The 17,799-nt window shown below is 37.5% G+C and overlaps 1 protein-coding gene across 6 annotated transcripts in view; it reads right to left on the bottom strand.

The window, feature by feature from the left end:
• Positions 1-1,077: 1,077 nt before the first annotated feature.
• The window catches only part of si:dkey-178k16.1 (protein 4.1), a 59,222-nt gene continuing 42,500 nt past the window's right edge, over positions 1,078-17,799 (bottom strand). Inside the window, exons 9-24 of one of the 6 annotated variants that reach the window (XM_060893992.1) lie at positions 15,868-16,020; positions 14,546-14,643; positions 14,179-14,354; positions 13,238-13,425; positions 12,629-12,667; positions 11,722-11,757; positions 11,174-11,326; positions 9,567-10,760; positions 8,525-8,575; positions 7,413-7,796; positions 6,791-7,036; positions 6,307-6,366; positions 5,006-5,095; positions 4,806-4,886; positions 4,584-4,700; positions 1,078-3,770 (exon numbers count right to left, since the gene is read on the bottom strand). In XM_060893992.1, the coding sequence (XP_060749975.1) occupies positions 3,765-3,770; positions 4,584-4,700; positions 4,806-4,886; positions 5,006-5,095; positions 6,307-6,366; positions 6,791-7,036; positions 7,413-7,796; positions 8,525-8,575; positions 9,567-10,760; positions 11,174-11,326; positions 11,722-11,757; positions 12,629-12,667; positions 13,238-13,425; positions 14,179-14,354; positions 14,546-14,643; positions 15,868-16,020 (3,072 nt within the window). In that variant the 3' untranslated portion in view covers positions 1,078-3,764. Of the gene's footprint in view, positions 3,771-4,583; positions 4,701-4,805; positions 4,887-5,005; positions 5,096-6,306; positions 6,367-6,790; positions 7,037-7,412; positions 7,797-8,524; positions 8,576-9,566; positions 10,761-11,173; positions 11,327-11,721; positions 11,758-12,628; positions 12,668-13,237; positions 13,426-14,178; positions 14,355-14,545; positions 14,644-15,855; positions 16,021-17,799 lie in introns of all 6 variants that reach the window. The other 5 variants (XM_060893993.1, XM_060893995.1, XM_060893994.1 and 2 more) reach the window with 5 other exon arrangements.

Below are 17,799 nucleotides of genomic sequence, written 5' to 3'. Positions count from 1 at the left end.
GGTGCTTTTTACTGTCCTATAACTCTTTTTTTACATGTTTGCATCTTAAGGAATAATGAATAATGAACTATTTAGCTAAATCTATCTATTCTCTGAGTCTACCACAAACAGTCAGCATCAGTACATCATCACTTAACTGACTACTGACTACACAATGCTATATTCTTTCTTTTTTCTTTAAGTTTTTAACATCATCAGTAGTCAATCAGATATATTTTCTAGATTCATACTTTTCTTTTTTAAGATTTTTATATCCTGATCATATGTAATGTCCGCAAGGTGTGTCATGTTTAGGTGTATTACAGAATAAAAAACTCATGCTTGTGATTAAATTCTGAAACCTACATAATTACACAACAGTCAGTATTTGTTATATTGCTAATAAATTAATTTGAGAATTAGGTATCACATTGTGTTGGACGTTGCTGTGGTTAAGTGGGAACATTGCACACCAACCACTTGTACCAACCACACAGTTGTTTAGCTTGAATTCTTTCTTTGCCGTCCTTAAAACAGCAATAAGTCTTTAAATAAACAAAGCACCATGACTGAGATCATTTGGACATATTCAAGTTCTGAAATGGTGTTAAAATATATATGACATGAAATATGTGGAAGATATGATTGCACATTTATTCTTTAGTGTTCTTAACACTGAATATGGATCTGCCCACTATATTGTAGTGTAGTGTAGTGTTTAGATGCTTAAATGTAGTGTGCTTCTGTTCATGTTCAGTTTTAATTAACCACGTATTTAATTAATCAACTAAATAAGCCAATAACTAATTAGTTACTTAATGTGGGATGTGGTAGCATAGAGGTTAAAGTGCTGGACTACCAAACAGAAGGTTGTGAGTTTAAATCCCATGTCCACCAGGCTTCCACTGCTGAGCCCCTGAGCAAGGCCCTTAACCCACAATTGCTCAGTTGTATAAAATATGATAAAAAAAAGGATGTACTGTAAGTTGCTCTGGATTAGGGCATCTGCTAAATGATGGAAATGCAAACTTAACTAGTAGACCAAATGCATGACAGAAGTACATTAATTTATGACACCACATGGCAATAATTGGCCAATTTATTTCATGTAGACCACTGTACAGCAAACACAGGAAACCAAGCAGTAGGAATTACAGAGTACAAGTGAAAGTGTAAATGCAAAAAGAGTAGAAGATCATATGCAGAGATGCAGAGCTGTGTTCATTACTGAGGTTCTCTGTCCTTGAGCACAAGACCTCCATGGCACATGATTAAAAATTATTACAAAAGGTAGAGTGAGGTTATGAACCCTGAACTGCAATGGAAGCAACATCTGCCCAATAGATGTCAACAACTCCTTACCAAACAATTCACTTTGTTTTCTTTAATTCTTCATCAGTACAAGAAATGAGTGAAAGCTACTGTAAACTAACAAGCAGGATAGTTAAGATAGCATTAGCACACTGCTAAATCATTCATAAGCTCTGGGTTAAGAAGTGGATGAATGGTTTGGAATGAAGTTAGCAGCTTTCCATGGCACTTAAGTACTCTTGCAAAGAAAATCAGGGGCTGTTTTCCAGCCATGACGTTTTGGGCTAAATGGCACAATTCATCCAGATTGCTGAATGTTTTCTCTATTAACTACAGTTAAGTGTAGGCTACAATACCCAAATACTAATGCTATTGTAAAACTAAAATTAAAGACAATGGGCTAAAAATTCAATTTCAAGAATAAGTTTATTTTGATTAGCTATAGCTCTATTAATGTTCACTATATTACAAATGAACCTTAGATGCAAACTATGTGGCCAGATAAAAGCAGAAATTAGAAATATGTTTAAAAATAAGTTGATTTTTGATGATTTCTATAAGTTGCAATTACAGTTTTCTAACTTTGAATTTAAGTGTTAATTAGTGAAGGGTAACATCTTAATTCAATCAAGGATCTAAAGCTAGGAAAGTAAATAGGATGAAATCCATTTTTTTATTCCTCTACAATTGTGAATTTTATTTTCAACCTTGTCTGGAAAACCACTCCACTTTAAGTCTGTAAATGTACTGCTTTAATGCCTTAATGCTCTAATTCTACTCATGACATTTTCAAGTTGAGAAAGGTGTGCCTACTGTATATGAAACATTCACATGGTACGTTTCTTTGTTAAAGGTCCATAACACAATCCTCTACAAGTCACTTTCAGCTTTCTAATGAAAATCAGAGCAGGAGATTTCTTCATCCTTACACAGTATCCCCAAGTATCATTTTAAAGCACAGTAATGCAAGTACCATTTAAGGCCCATTCACTTATAAAACACTACAACAGATAAATCTTCATTCAGTCTTTAGGCTGTTCCAGCACTATTGTTACAGAGGGAAGAAATCTTTAGGAGAATCACTGCACATACAGTCCACTGCAAATAGAAATAAAACGTTCATGACATCTACCACAGAGTAAGCAATCATTATATTGAAACACTGTGAAACTGTAAAGACATCTCTTTATGGGACATGTTGAATTAGCATGAGCAAAAAAAAAGACAAAGAAAGAAAAAAAATGAGAGTGGAGGTATTTTTAAAGCAAAATAATAGCATCTGTATCTTCTTTTATTTTTTTTCCCTAAAGACTAGTGGATTTAATAATCGGGCAGTTTGACATGCACATGACACAATTATTCAAAACACTTTATTCTGCTTTACTAGGATCAGTATATATATATCTGGGGCTTGACATTTTTTCTTTGTTTAAAATACATATATAAAAGAAAATATCATTGGCTTTTTAATTCTTGTGCAAATCAATTCATATAAACACATTCATATTAAATCATTACTAAATTGATTAAAGCCCAATTGGAAAGAATTTCTTGTGAAATATGTATTACTTTTTAGCTTGTAGGGGAGTAACAGGGAATCGGGTTTCACCTTAGCACCTCATATAAATGAATTTATCATTTTGTAATCTGATTAAGTACAACATCATACTTCCAAAGGACAAGGCCATGTAGAGATGTTTATAGAGTACTTATCTTCACAACAATGACATTGGTTAACTTCATTTTGTGTTGAGTATTTGTTATCCTGTTTCATAGCTGTCATATGTTTCAGAGATTTCTTGTCCTCTCTTTTTTCTCTCAGAAAGCCACTGCTTCTCAGAAGTGTCTTCCTTCAATAATTGGCACAAATGTTTGTCCTTGTGTCCAGCAATCTGTCCATGCCCTGTAAACACCATATGTGCCTATCTGATGAGTGCGCTGATCCGCTGTATTTGCTTCGATGGTTCCCATCTTTTAGATTCTTTCATGTGGCCATCCCTCCACATACACATAAATGGTGTGAGAGCTCGAATTTAACAGCATTGCAGCTTTAGCTGGTCAAGTAACAGAAACGTGTTTTGTGTTATGAGACAAGTTAGTTTTCCTCTAGTCTGATGTTTGCAAAATAAGCTCATTTGTTACCTTCCTGTTTACCTTATCCACTATATCCAAAGAAATAGTTAGTTTCAAATGCTTGAATGGTCCAGCATGGCATACACAATGCCACTTTTGCCACGTTGTATTTGAGAACCAGACAGAGAAAATGACCACATTGAATGTAAAGACAGATGGATACACAGATGTGAGTTTTGAATTGTGACAGAATGGATGTTTATCTGTTTGCCACCGGGAAGGCGCTGGATCCTGTAGGTTAGGATTGATGGGTGCTGGATAGTGAGTGTCCATGATCCACAATCAGTAGGTGGTTTAAAATACAGTACTTCTCCTATGGATAGTCCTGACAGCCTAAGAGATCAGGACTGAAAATGGGCAATAACAATTTATTAAAAATCAAAATACAATTATTATGATTTGTATTAGAAGAATTGTCTCAGGTGGTATAATATCTTAAACATGTATTATCGTTAAGAAAGTGTATTATCATTCTCATTAAAATTAGGGCTAGTCTAAGTGTTTTTTCCTTCTTTCACTGCTGCTGCTATAAGTCACCACAGCACAGTGATCCACATATTTGGTTTGGCACCAGTTTTACACAGGATGCCTTACCTGATGCAATCCTCCTGTTTTAAATTTATCTGGGCTTGGGACTGGTACTGAGAGTGCACTGAATTGTGCAACCCCCAGTTTTTTTTTTAGCCGGTTCCCTTTTCTGTTTAGTGTCTATTTTTGTGTTTGAAAACAAGTTTTTGCTTATGTAGGTGGAGCAACATAGCAGAGGATATGACAGGTTAAATCTGACAGAGCTGTTGTATTTATTTTGTCCAGAATTACTGAGAGCCCAATTTAAACTAAACAAAAATTTTAATAAATAAACATATTTAATATTTATGTCAGTGGTAACGAGAGGACCATCTCCTAATTTATTTGGATAATATAATGCACCAAACCTCTACCTTATTTTTAAATTATTATTTTGACCTTCTAACAGCACAAGAGCAAATTCTGGAACAAAATAGGATGAAACTTTTGCCTTCTGTTTGTCACAACAGCTACTGCACTGCTTAGCTATGCATGCTAGCAAGCATTTTAATTTTTGACCTCTAAAATAACACCTGATTGCATACGGAATATGTGGGTTATTTAGGCTCTTAGGGACTGATTATGACAAATACCTTGAATTGCTCATGTGCATCTTGTTTGGAAGATTCTGTTTCCCTGACAACTATGGCCTTAGTTACCAACATGTCAGGATGCTGCTGCTTGGCTTCTTTTATTGCCATGGCAAGTGCCTGTAAAAAAAAGAAACTCTCGATTCGAATAAATACAGAAACCCTAGAGAATAAATAATGTTTCATGTTTTCAGTTTCTTTTATACTAACTTTCTTTTAACTTACTTGATCTTGGTCAACATCATCATCTCCAGTAATGATAATCCTCTTCTCGATTCTTGTCTCTGAGTATCCTCCTTTTACTGTCTATAAACAAACACTGGTAAATCAGAATGCTTACTCTCTATCATCAGACTCACTATTGTTAGAGCTTTTACAGTAATTTGAGGTGTAAATTATGTTCATTTCTGGTGTAGTGCTGTTACTTTGGTAACATTTGTTGTGGCTGATGTCACATTCTCTGTTACAAATAAAGGAGACCCAGAACCCTCTCTGGCTAAAGATCCGAAGCTTACCTTACCGAAAAAAAGAAAAAGAAAAGAATAACATAAATTCTATAGGAATGGCTAAATATCAATAAAACCTACATACTTTAAAATGAAAATGAAACTACACAATGCAGTCAATATAATATAATATAATATAATATAATATAATATAATATAATATAATATAATATAATATAATATAATATAATATACGCACTGAACAGGTAGACATTCATGCAGTAATCTAATCAGCCAATCATGTGGCAACAGCACAATGCAGGAATGCCAGGAAGCACACAGTAAATTGAATATAAACCCTGTATAATCATGGTGAATAGAAAAGCATCTCAGCATGCACCAGAAAAGCATCTCAGCAAGCTAAATACCTTGAGGTAGATGGGCTACAACAGTAGAAACTGCACAGCCTATTTTTAGGAAAAAAAAAAAAAAAATCACCTGTCCATTCCGGGTGAGCCCTTAATAGACCAGGATTCTTGTTCTTGGCTGATAAGTGTTTTACTGCTGTTATCCACTTCAAGGTCTCATTCTGAGATTCATCAATAAGGTGTTTCTGCAGACCTTCCATACACAGGATGTTTTTGTCTAAACTCCAGTGGTTGTTGTACATGACAGTCCCAAATGATTCTCAAACCAGCCATTCTGATAATAACAACCATGCCATGGAGATCATACTTTTTCCCATTGTGATGACTGGCGTGAACACTAACTGAAGATCTAACCAGTATTTACATGAAGTTATGCATTGTGCTGTTGCCACATGATTGGCTGATTGGATAACCTCATAAATGAGCTATCACAGATTTATACAGTTACTATTGTTGTGACAAGAAATCAACGTACAGGTGCACAACAAATAAGAATAAATAACTGTTTCATATAATTTTAGCTAACCATAAATCATAAGAACCTTGTACAGAGCAGGAGTTAAGAGAGGAGTTTGTTTTAAATTATATCTTGCTATATGTTTGTTTTGAACCGTATGCCACTATTGAAACCAGATGCCAAATTGCACAAAAATGTGCCTCAGTTTTACATTATTATTAAATAATTCCGAGCCATTGATCCAAAGCAAAAATACTGAATATAAGAGATAATAAAATTTTGCTGAAAGCAATCACAAAAATCATTTATTTACAACAATCCTATTCTTTCATAAACTGAGTAGATATCTGCACAGCACTTTATATGAATGCTGGTTTATGCTTGGGTATACTTACAGGAGAGATCCTTTCTGTCACTGAGAATGGGGCTTCCCGCAGACCACTTATTCCATGATCCTATAACAGCAAAACATCTGAATATTACATCCTTAAAAAGCTTATAAATATCAGTAGTATAAGCTCATTAGGTCACAATTTAGTTCTGGCAATGATTCTTGAACTTAATTATATTTCATTCACTACAATATGGGAAGTTCAACTCTATATATATCAAAAAAGAATTAACAGAGAGATAATATTGGCTTCGCCTTTTTCTTTACAGTATAATTTTATTTTATTTTTCTTTACAGGTCTTTTGTGTTGTAGATCCTTGAAATTTCATTTTACAGTCCGTACTCAATAACCTCCTTGTTGTGTCATGATAGTGCATTTCTCCCTACAGTATTACAACACTGTACTGATATATAAAAGTTCATTTTTTGGAATCACTCTGTTTGTAGAGTTCTTCTTATAGAGTAAAATACAGCTAATATATTCATACCTGGTCTGCTATCTCCATAATGGTTGTGGTAACCTCTGACCCATTTGGCTGTGTCTCAATCTTGACTTCTGTTTTTCGCAGAGCTTGAGAGGCAATGAGGTCACTGCTCTCTCTGCTGTGAAGCTGTACAGATGCTGTGTCTGAGACATCTTGCCTTACTGACTGGATATGAATGTGCTCTGCAGATTCCTTTTTTAAAGCCTGAGCAGCCTTCACTGACCTTGGAGCTTTTTTTGGCACAAAAGGCTTGAAAGGGAAAGGAAGAGACAGTAACAAAAGGTCAAGTCCTCGCTAGGCCCTCAATAATCAAGTCAGCTAAAATGTCTCGGCAGCATAAAATGAGGCATGATTTAAAAGAAAAGAATAAGAAGCCATGATAAACATAACTGAATTCGGAAATTAAAGAAAGCAGACCTGGAAGGACTGATATTTGACTATGGAAGACAGCATCATATGGAACAGAATGAGAATCAATCATGAACTGAAATTCCCAAGTAAATTCATGCTTTGGTTTGATGCCCTGTAGGATGCAAAAAAAAATGAAGTGATCGAAGACATTAAGGCATCTCTCCATCAGGTTGCGAAGTAGTAACTACTCTAATAAGAAAGGAGGACTATCTACCTCAGGTTTACGCTGCTCCACAGTCTTCTGATCTACGACGGGTTTCAGTTCTTCAACCGACCTTAATAGTTCTGTAGGTTTCTCTTGTGGAATGATGATCGGCTCAGACCCTAGCATAAAAGCTGGATGTGCTGCCCGGTCTGAAAGTTCAGGCGAGATGTCCTTCTCTCCTAACTCTGTCATTCCTCTAGAGAACTCTTCCATCCCTGTTTGAAGGTCCATGAGGACAGTGAAGTCAACCTCAGCCTCTAAACTGGACGTGGAGCTAACAGTGATGCTAGAGCATTTACGTTCAATGCCCAGATGGGTCTCTTTGAAATATAGATTCTCTTGGTCTGGGTCATCCTCGGACACTGATCCAAGACGTCGTTCCCATAGATCTCTCTGAAGAAACAAAGAAAGAATAGAACATTGAGAAGGAAAACTAAAAGCATATGGTGCATAAACAGTAACACAAGTATACCAAGCCAATGTTGTGAATGTTGTGTCGTAAAAATCCCCAGAGCTGAATTAACATAAGTATATAAATAAATGTACAGTATTCATTTGAGTCCATCTGGACAAAAATGATCACTTAAAAAGTTAATGACCTTAATTTTGACAATTTCAGTAGCATTTAAATATATAAATCATAATCTAAATAACACAATGTTGTATTTTAGTAATCCAGGAAATAAAATTTAGTACAACTTTCTTTTCAGAACTGGTACATGTCTCTGAGGAAGAACTGAGCCAGATATATGCAGGCATTGCTCGTGACTCCATTAGCAGAATTAAAAATTGAATTACTTAGCAGAAATCATTACATTTAGTATTCTCTGAGGTATCAAAATACAGAAAAGACTTGGCTCATTGCTCATTCTTTGAAGCCTATTTTCTATGTAGGTACATGAGTTACATGCAGTGAAACAAAAGTTACTTGCCCCATAGCTTCATCAGACACAATGGGACAAATTACTTTTTGTGATTATGATGTGACTTTCGAATGACACAACTGAAGGCATGCTGTTTATGAAAACAGAAATAGCCCCATGGAGCTAATGACAAAGAGCTTAAACTCGTGAATTTGCAAGATGCTGCAAGTTGAAAAGATGAGCGGAAAAATGAGGCACCTGGACTTCCTCCTGAGGTTCCGCATGAATTGCTGGGGTGGGAAGGGGTTCCTGGTGAGATTAAATAATAGGAAAAGGAGTCCAAGTTAGATCAATGAGGGCTGGACGGAATAATGGACCTTGAACCAATTACTAAGTGTAAGTATATCCCAGCTGCACACAAATATGTGGAGATGTACATCTCCAAAACTACATTAACTTAGCACAAATTAAGTCTTCAGAATTCTTTGACATCCAGCTCCAAAATACATGACAAACTAAGAGTTTTATCAGTAGTTCACTGTCCAATGAGATCTGTTCCTTTTAAGGGCCAACTTAATTCATTTGAAATGACATTAAACACCCTTATAGCCCAAGTTAAAAAAAAAACAAAAAGCTTAAGATCCCATGAAACTGAAATGCAGGTTAGTACATCAGCATCCCATGCTCAACTATCACAAAGGAAAACCATAAGCCTTTTACTCTATATCAGGATATAATTACATTCAAGATGCAAAGCCTAGTTCAATCAATTAATTATGTACTCTGCGCAAAAGCAATTAGCCATTTTTGTAAGTCTCCTATGTGAAAGCCCTGGCATTATCAAAAATGCCATTCTAGCATAATAGTATGCTATATTTAATTCCTAGCAACAACCAGTCCTCTTTTAATAAATAACAATGGTAGCAGAGAAAGGCTGTTGGAAGGAAAGGCCATATATACAGTGGTCGAATAAAGGAAAGGCGAGCGTAAAGCTTAAGCAATGAAAATTACATGGAGGATCCTATGGGCTGTCTCATATGGGCAAGCAGATGTTGAGCTGTGGAGAGAAGGGAAAGGGAAAAGAACTGGATCCTTATCCAATCGGTCATGACATAGCATTTTTTTATCAGCCAATGGTTAACGTTAGAAGTGGGCGTTTCACCCATCTCTCCTCAGATACAGGTGATTATGCTGTACAGATGTATGCACTTAAAGATTAAAACGATAACATAAGGATGTGCAGATTCATGCGATGCCTATAGTTCCTGTGAGAGACTAGCAGATGCCAAGCAGTTGTTACCGATGGTTTCTTTTGGGCTGATTCTAAGCTGGAGCTCTTGAGAAGGCTGAAGCTGGAGTCAGTAGGAGAAGTCTGTTTTTGTCGCATCTCTCTCGACTTCTGGGGCTTTACATAAGAATACAAAGGAGTCATTTGCTCAAAGCCAGAAAATATTAAGTTTGATGGGAAATCAGACAGTGGGGAAGTATCTTCAAAGCACACCTGGTCATCATCTTCACTAAGTCTCTGATCTGTATTGTCTTCTGTATTCTGAAATTGTTTCCTGCATGTTTGTGACAGACGGCTGCATTTTCTGGTTTCCCTAACATAGCCATTAGCTGTGTAGTCTCGTTTAGGAGCTTCTGCAGTGCTATCCATGACTGAAGTCATATTTGTCTGTGTGAAAAAAGTTGGTAGTTTTTCAATTCCACATGATTCTTCTGATTTTGTTCCTTTTGTCTCATCAAATAAATTGGAATAAATTGCATCTCTTTCACTTTGATCTTTGGATCCATGTCCTTTAAGTTTTTTTGACCTCTCAGGTTTCAAGGGAACAACTCGTTTTGGCTCTGGTTCAGCAGTGTTACTCTTAACTGAATCGCCCCTTAGATCTACCTTGTTTTCAGCTGTTTTGGTTTTACTACTGGCTTTAATTTTGTTGTCTGTACTTTCCAAAGTTGGTCTATCCCATCTGCTTCCATTATATTGATCTCTCATATGTCTGTCTATTACTGCATTGGGGGAAGCCTCACCCTGTTTTTTCTCATAGTTCCAAAAATCTAGGTTTACACTATCTTCTACATGAGTTGCGCCAACATATCTCCTTTCAGTCCAAGTACTTTCTGTTGGATATTCATCATAACCATTTCCATGAATATTGTTCTCCAAATAATTCTCATGTGGAAGTCCATTGCGATTAATGTTCTTGCCCGTAGAATGGGTTTCATGGATATGTTCATTCTTTAATGCATAAATCTTGGTTCTTTGAGGCTTCTCTGGAGATGGCATGGAGTTCTTATTTGATTTTCTGGAATGGCTTCCCATTGGGCCATCATGAGTCATACAGATTTTTCCACTAATAGCTTGATCTCCTTCATGCTGAAGGATTGGTGACTCTATTCTATCAGTCTTCTTGTGCTTTTCCACTTTTGAACTGATGGTCAGGTCTGTTTGACAACCATCTTGCTCCTCAATAAATACGGGTTCCTCAGATGCCTATATATCAATATAGAGTGAACAGTTTCAATGGCTTGTGTGTGTCGCTTATATATGCTCTATGACTAAAATAAGCTATGCTATAAAAGTAAAAGTCTGCTGCAGGTACTGTAAGTTATACTATGTAAAACTTAAGTCCTTTATGTCCGCTAATAAATTGATTGTGCTTAAAATCACTAATTGTGTTTCAAACATAATCATATCATAATCATATACCCTCTAAGCATAAAGACACATAATTGATCAACCATAAGACACGGAATTCATGTTGTGTTTTGTTAATTCATCCTAGAAACCTTTGATTAGTATTCATTGTCTGCATTTAGCCAGTGAATGCTTAAATCTATATAAAACATATCTAACATGCTGTACTGTACCTACTTTACAGGCTCTTACAAGCCTCTCAAACTCACAGTTTTTTTCTCTGGAGTGCTGCCAGAAGATGTTACAGACAGACGTTTCTCTCTGTGGACAAGCTTGCTGTTGGGCTCCCTCAGCGCTCTCTTCAATTCGTTGATACTTGCCTGATGTTTTTGCAGTACATCTTCAGGTTTATCCAGGAACTGCTACAAAGCAAGCCAAGCAAGAATGCAAACTTCTTCACTGCATCACTTGAAATGTAGATTAAAATAGATGAAAAACTTGGAAATAAGCAAAAATCTGACTTTTTAGTTTTCATTCCATTTCAAAGGCACTTTTGTAAATATACCTGTAGTGAGTGCTACCTACAGTATTAAGTAAATAAAGTTTTATCTCAGGTTTAAAAAAAATCTATGTAGCAACTCACATATTGCTTTAATAAAAACAACAACATATGAACATATACCACATGCTTTGGTAGATAATGGATCTCCAATTTGGCCCAGAACCTGCACTGACAGAAAATCTGTCTTTTTTTTTTTTTTTTAACAATCAGTTCAGACAACAACAATTCAGGCAATGGATGTGCCAGAAGCAGTACCTCCTGTTTAGGGCGAGGGGCCAAATCCTGGTCCGACTGGGCAAAGGTATGAGTGGATGAGATATGGTGCAAGGAGTGGCAAGGCCAGGCACAGCAAAGTAGAGGCGGCGGGGAAACAGTTTTAGGAGTGAAGACAAGTAAGCAGAGCATGGTTGAATTTACAGGGAAGGCAGCCAAACAAAAAGAACAAATCTTATAGAAATACACTAAATTCAGCCATGGAACTGAAGAGAGTATACAGAGTTGTGTCATTGTTCCTAGATACACTGATCCAAATGTACAATTTGGAAAGAAGATTGATCACAAATTTGTAAAAAAAAATGCACCCAGACCAATGACACAAATGACTAGGACTCTACTTAAATAGAAGCAGACTTGAATACTTAAACTGAGATTTCTAAAAGCAAGGATGTCACCCTTAAATATGCTAAATGGTACTAAAGAAGTAATCAATAGGAAAGAAACACTTTGATTTATCTCTGTCAAAATGACCTAATGTAATTTAGCAATATGTGTAAACCACTCTGGTAGTTCTGTACTATCTGATTTAGATTTTCTCTTCCATTACATCACATAGCACATACCAAGATGCCAAGTAGCAAGTATCAAAATGATTCAGATGTCAGAGCCTTTTAAGTAATTTTTAAAATTAAGTGAGATTATAAATGAAGACTCTAATATTTTAAAGGTGACGTAAACATTACAAAACAAAAAACACATTCTAATCTCTGATTGCGCTACAAACATATGGATTGCTTTGAGAGGCATGAAAAGACATATGTATGAACATCTTGATCTATGGCACTGCTAGAAATCTAACTGCTCTTAATAATAGATTTTCTTTTGCATATGATCAAGGTTCACATAAAAATACTTAGACAGACAAATGGTAGACACCACAAAATACCTCAGCTTTAGAGTCTAGAGGAGAGCCTGGCTCCTCCCCCTGCCAGCAAAAGAAAAGAGGAAAAAGCTATTAGTAGAAAGCAGGGGTGAATCTTAGGAGGATAAAGAGATGGAAGTATACTGTCAGATTTGGTGAAAGACACAGCAAAGTTATATTCAGAACTTGAGAAAAATAAAAATAGCTGGATACAGATACATATTCAGAGCAGCGGGAGAGAGAGGGAGCAATATCAGAAGAGCAAGAAAAGAGAGAAAGAGGAGAAGGAGATAGGGAGGAAATGCCATTGGACAGAGGGAAAAGCCTTAAGAGGAGATGGATTACATTTTAATTAGCAGATAAGGAAAGGCCAGAGATGAGACATAGTCTGGTGTTAACGTAATGTGGGTTGGACTCCTGGCGTTAAGTGTAGACTTAAAAGGAATATTCACATCTTAATATGCACACAATAAATGCCATAATTTAACATCTAGGCAGGATTGTAGTCAATTTTGCATGTATTACATCTTATTTAATATATTCCTCTGATAAATCAATTTAACAAATTTGTCATTTGATTTAGCTTAATGAGATATAGATGTGCTTATTACTGTATCAATAACACTACTGTACCATGGCCTTTGATGGAGTAGCATCTCTCTCTGATCTCTTATCTACAGTTTGCTTATGCTGCTGGTCCACTTCCAGCTCCTGACTAGGCTCCATGAAGTCCCGGTCCAGATCATCTCTGGAAAGGCTATATGCAGGGTCACTGGAGGTGTGTTGGGAGAGTCTGTCCATCGTATCACCCAGAGCAGATGCTGACAGCAAAAAGAGCCAAAAATGTCATAAAACCCATACTTGTGCTGTTTGTGTGACCATTAATTTCAAATCATATAGCTTGCACAAGATTATTATCTAAATAGTACATGTCATACTTTTTGTCTATTTTTATTTTATTTGTTTTATCTATTTTTATGATGCAGACTTGAGAAAATAGATTTTCTTTTTTTTTCCTAAAAAAATATATAGATATATAGAAAAATATAGATTTTTCTCAGACCTGCAACTACAATAGACTTAATTGGATTTATACATAATGTCACAAATCTACACAAAACCAAAACAATGCTAGCATTGTTTATGTGTTTTCCTTTATTTTCTTAAGGCTTAACAGGGTTAACCTCCAACTGAACCTGTCTCTAATAAAGACTGATTTAGAGTCCCATTAGAATCTGAAAATGAGAAGTTAACATGTTCCACAATGAGTTAGCTTTCCTTAATTAATTACTCTTCTCATTTTGTTTGGTCTGTGGTAACAATAGTAATTAAACTTTAACATATCTTTATGTAATTAATCATGTTCCTGTTTGTTTGGAGAAACACACACTACACTTTCTATGTATAATACCAAAAATTATGAAATACTAAAGCAAACTCTCAACTGGTCCATCTTTAGGGTGCACCTTTTAATGAATAATGCTTGCTCAGAAGTGCTAGTTATATGTTAAAGTGTACATTTATTTTAATTATTTTAATATTGTTCGTTTATGATATAAATCAATTAGACATACCTCCTTCAAGACTGCGTGACAGTAAGTACCTCCGACTAGCCGATCGCTCAAACTGAGGGGCTGGCCTGTCAATTAATGCACTTGCCTGGCGTGTCTGGGCTTGGGTCCGCCCACTATACCGGAACTTTGAGCCAATGACCAAAAAACCTTTGGGTGGGGGTTCAGGTGAGACCAACCTATGGCAGTGACCAGAAAATACACTAACAATACACTTCGACGTCAGTTAGGAGGGTCTTACAGGGGAATATATTACTAACTCAACTGTCTGAAATGTCTTAGGGCTGCAAATTGGCTTACAGTAAGTCAGTCTTTCTGGTCAACTTAATAATTTAAAATTGCTAAGTGATGATAAGCGGGGAACGCCTACCTGAAAAAGGTGTGGTGTTCAATGCAGACCTTCCACAAGCGTTTGGAAGCACGATGGTTGGGCAGCTTAAAGCCAATGGTGCTCTCAAACTGTTCATACTGGGGGTGCAGGGGAGTGTATATATGTGTGGAAGTGGGTGAGGGGAGAATGGAAGTGTGTTACTAAAATAAGGTGGTGGAATCAGTGATAGCAAGACTATACCATGCACACATTAATGCCTTGAACACAATAAGAATCACAGAACAAAATCCACTCAATTAGTTCGTAAAGCATTCCCATACGCTACTAATTGCAAATTTAGATATGAAGTTCAGGCATTTTAATACCTTTATAATGAACTGCAACAAAAAAGAAGCACAAAGGCTTTGGTACAATATTTAGGTTCAATTAGGAGAAAGTGAAAAGAATAAATAAGCTGCATTTGTTGTAGAAACTACTTCTGAAGACATTACAGACACCTCTCTCTCTCTCTCTCTCTCTCTCCCTCTCTCCGTAACACAGACATGCACATAAATGTCATGAGACCACACTTTATTGATGTCTTGCTATATTCTCAGGCTTGTAGCTTGGGACTGTCTCACACAAGAATAGTCCTAAACCTAAGAGATGTTGACTGACCTAAAAGACTACACAGATGCTACACCCCACATACACTCGTACACTATTCAAACCCAATTCTAACATCAAATATATTTTATAGGAGTTTATATATATATATGCTGCCTGTGCCATAACAAATAAAGATGTTCAGTATTTAAAGCTGAAGCTATATGAATAGCTTTTGAGGAGGTTGTTCGTTAATTTTTATAAACTTTACCTCACGGGAAAAAGACAATTGATAACGATCAGCCTTATACTGCGTGAATGTTCACCATAACAGGAGCTCAAAATGAACTGACTATTCTTAAGATGGTCACAACAACCACAGCAGACTGTTTATTAAGGCATCATACATCTCTCTTAGCTTCTAGATGTAGAGGTTGAAATGCCCACATACACATCTTCTTTTACTGCTTACTTGACCAGAGCACCTTCTATAATCAAAGAGGATCAGAACAGGTTGACTTGCTTAACTTAATCCTTTAGAACATTAGTCTTATTATAATCTTCCCATAACTACAGTATATATCAAATGGTCTATCTACTTCTGAAAAAGCTGTTAATGTCACATTTTCCCAATCATTGTCAGTACAATGATTTAATTAATGACATATTAAATGACTTAATTAATGGCAAATTAAAAATCCTGCACAAATGCATTTACAAACAATCTCTATAAAATGAAAACAATGAAAGAAAAATCAAAAGACCTTTTTCTCTACCTCTCCAGGGCGGATTTTGATGTAAAAATTGCTTCTCTTATAAGAGATTTTGAGAATCTTGGGCCAGGCAAAACGGTTAATGCGCAAACGGTCTCTGTAGATTAGCAGACCACTTGAACACACTCCTAACATTATGTCAATGCCCTCAGAGTCCTGTGAAATACCACACACACACACACACACACACACACACAAACACAAAAGGTGACAAAAATGGTAATTTTTCACAATAATGCTTATGCTACACTTAAGATAGATAGATAGATAGATAGACAGATAGATAGATAGATAGACAGATAGACAGACAGATAGATTAATTAATTAAGACAGCAGTCGATCAAAATAGCAGTGGATCAAAGGAGGAAGAATTATTTTGTCTGTGGTAACCAGTGTGTTGCAGTGGCTGAGGTGAAACACTAGAAGGTTCACCATATTCAGAAGGAACTTTTTCACTATTTAGTTCGTTAAAATTTTCTCTTTCTGAGCTTTGCTATTAGTGGAATTTTTTTTTAAAATTAATAAGTAATTAATAACTAATTACTAAGCTGTGCTGCAAACATGCCTGGCGCTTTACAGGTGAAATATGCACTTTAGAATAAAGAAAATCAGTGTGCCTGTCATTTCTAGTTAGGTCTGGCTGATAATGTTTACTGAATCAATCAATCAAAATAATCAAATCAAAATCAATCCAAAGGGCAAACAGAAACAAGTCAAAACACAACTGTTGGGGTTTTTAAGTTGTGTGTGTGTGTGTGTGTGTGTGTGTGTGTGTGTGTGTGTGTGTGTGAAGAGAAATAGTTGAGTTCAGGCAGTGAAAACAGCTATGATGTGATTGTCATGTGTAACGAGCCGCCGGACGAGCGTCGCCATAGAGACGCGTCCCCGGAGTACTAGCGCGCTTCCGGACTACACTTCCCATCAGCCACCGTTCTTCCTGATTGCCGCACCAGCTGTTTCTCATTCCCCATTCACATATATTCACGCCAGAACTGCTTACCTGTGCGAGGTCTCGACTTGTCTTTGTACAGTGATTCTGAGCGTTTCCCGTGTTCGATTCTTTGGTTTTCTGTTCTGTTTTTGCCCCTCGATATTTCTGATTGTTTGCCGCCTGCCCTGACCTTACTGCCTGTCCCTGATTCCGATTCTGCCTTCTGTCTCTGATTACTGTTTTGCCCGTTCTGATCTCTGCCTGTACGACCCTGCAAGTGCTTTCTATTAAAACACTTTCTGCTGCACATGGATCCACAGCCGTATGCCGCCTCCTCATTACAGGAGACCTCGCCAACAGAGGATCCAGCAGCTGTCGCTCTGCTGACCACACAGGTCACCAGTCAGGCTCAGCAACTCGCCGGCCACCACCAACAGCTGACACGCCTCACTCAACTCACACAGGAGCTCGCCGCGGCATTGCAGGAGCTGCATGGAGCCGCCGCTCCGCCGAACCCCCCAGCTCCAGCACCGGCTCCCCAGGCCACGGCGTACCACGCACCCACGACCGCCGGACCCCGTCTCGCCCTTCCGGAAAAATTTAACGGCGGACCAGGAAGATGTCGGGGCTTCCTGATGCAGTGCTCGCTGTTCGTGGCACAGCAACCGTCCCTGTACAGCATGGAGGACAGCCGCATAGCCTTCGTCTGTTCTCTGCTTACAGGAGGGGCATTGGAGTGGGCCACCGACGTGTGGGGAGAGAACGTCTTCCCCACGTTCGAGGCTTTTCTCGTCCGATTTCGGACCGTTTTCGACCACTCCGCATCTGGAGAGAGCGCGGAGGAGCGCCTGCTGGCCGTGTCCCAGGGTGATGGCACCGCGGCGGAGTATGCCCTGACATTCCGCACTCTCGCCGCTGAAGCGGGTTGGGGGGAACGCCCCCTGCGACTGCTCTATCGCAAGGGTCTGCATCCTGACCTCCAAGCTGAGTTGGCCTGCCGGGAT

The sequence above is a fragment of the Tachysurus vachellii genome, chromosome 19 (genome assembly GCF_030014155.1).
Source record: "Tachysurus vachellii isolate PV-2020 chromosome 19, HZAU_Pvac_v1, whole genome shotgun sequence".
Lineage (NCBI taxonomy): Eukaryota > Metazoa > Chordata > Actinopteri > Siluriformes > Bagridae > Tachysurus > Tachysurus vachellii.
Note: the sequence above shows the minus strand (reverse complement) of the source record. Positions and strands in the feature narration are given on the sequence as shown.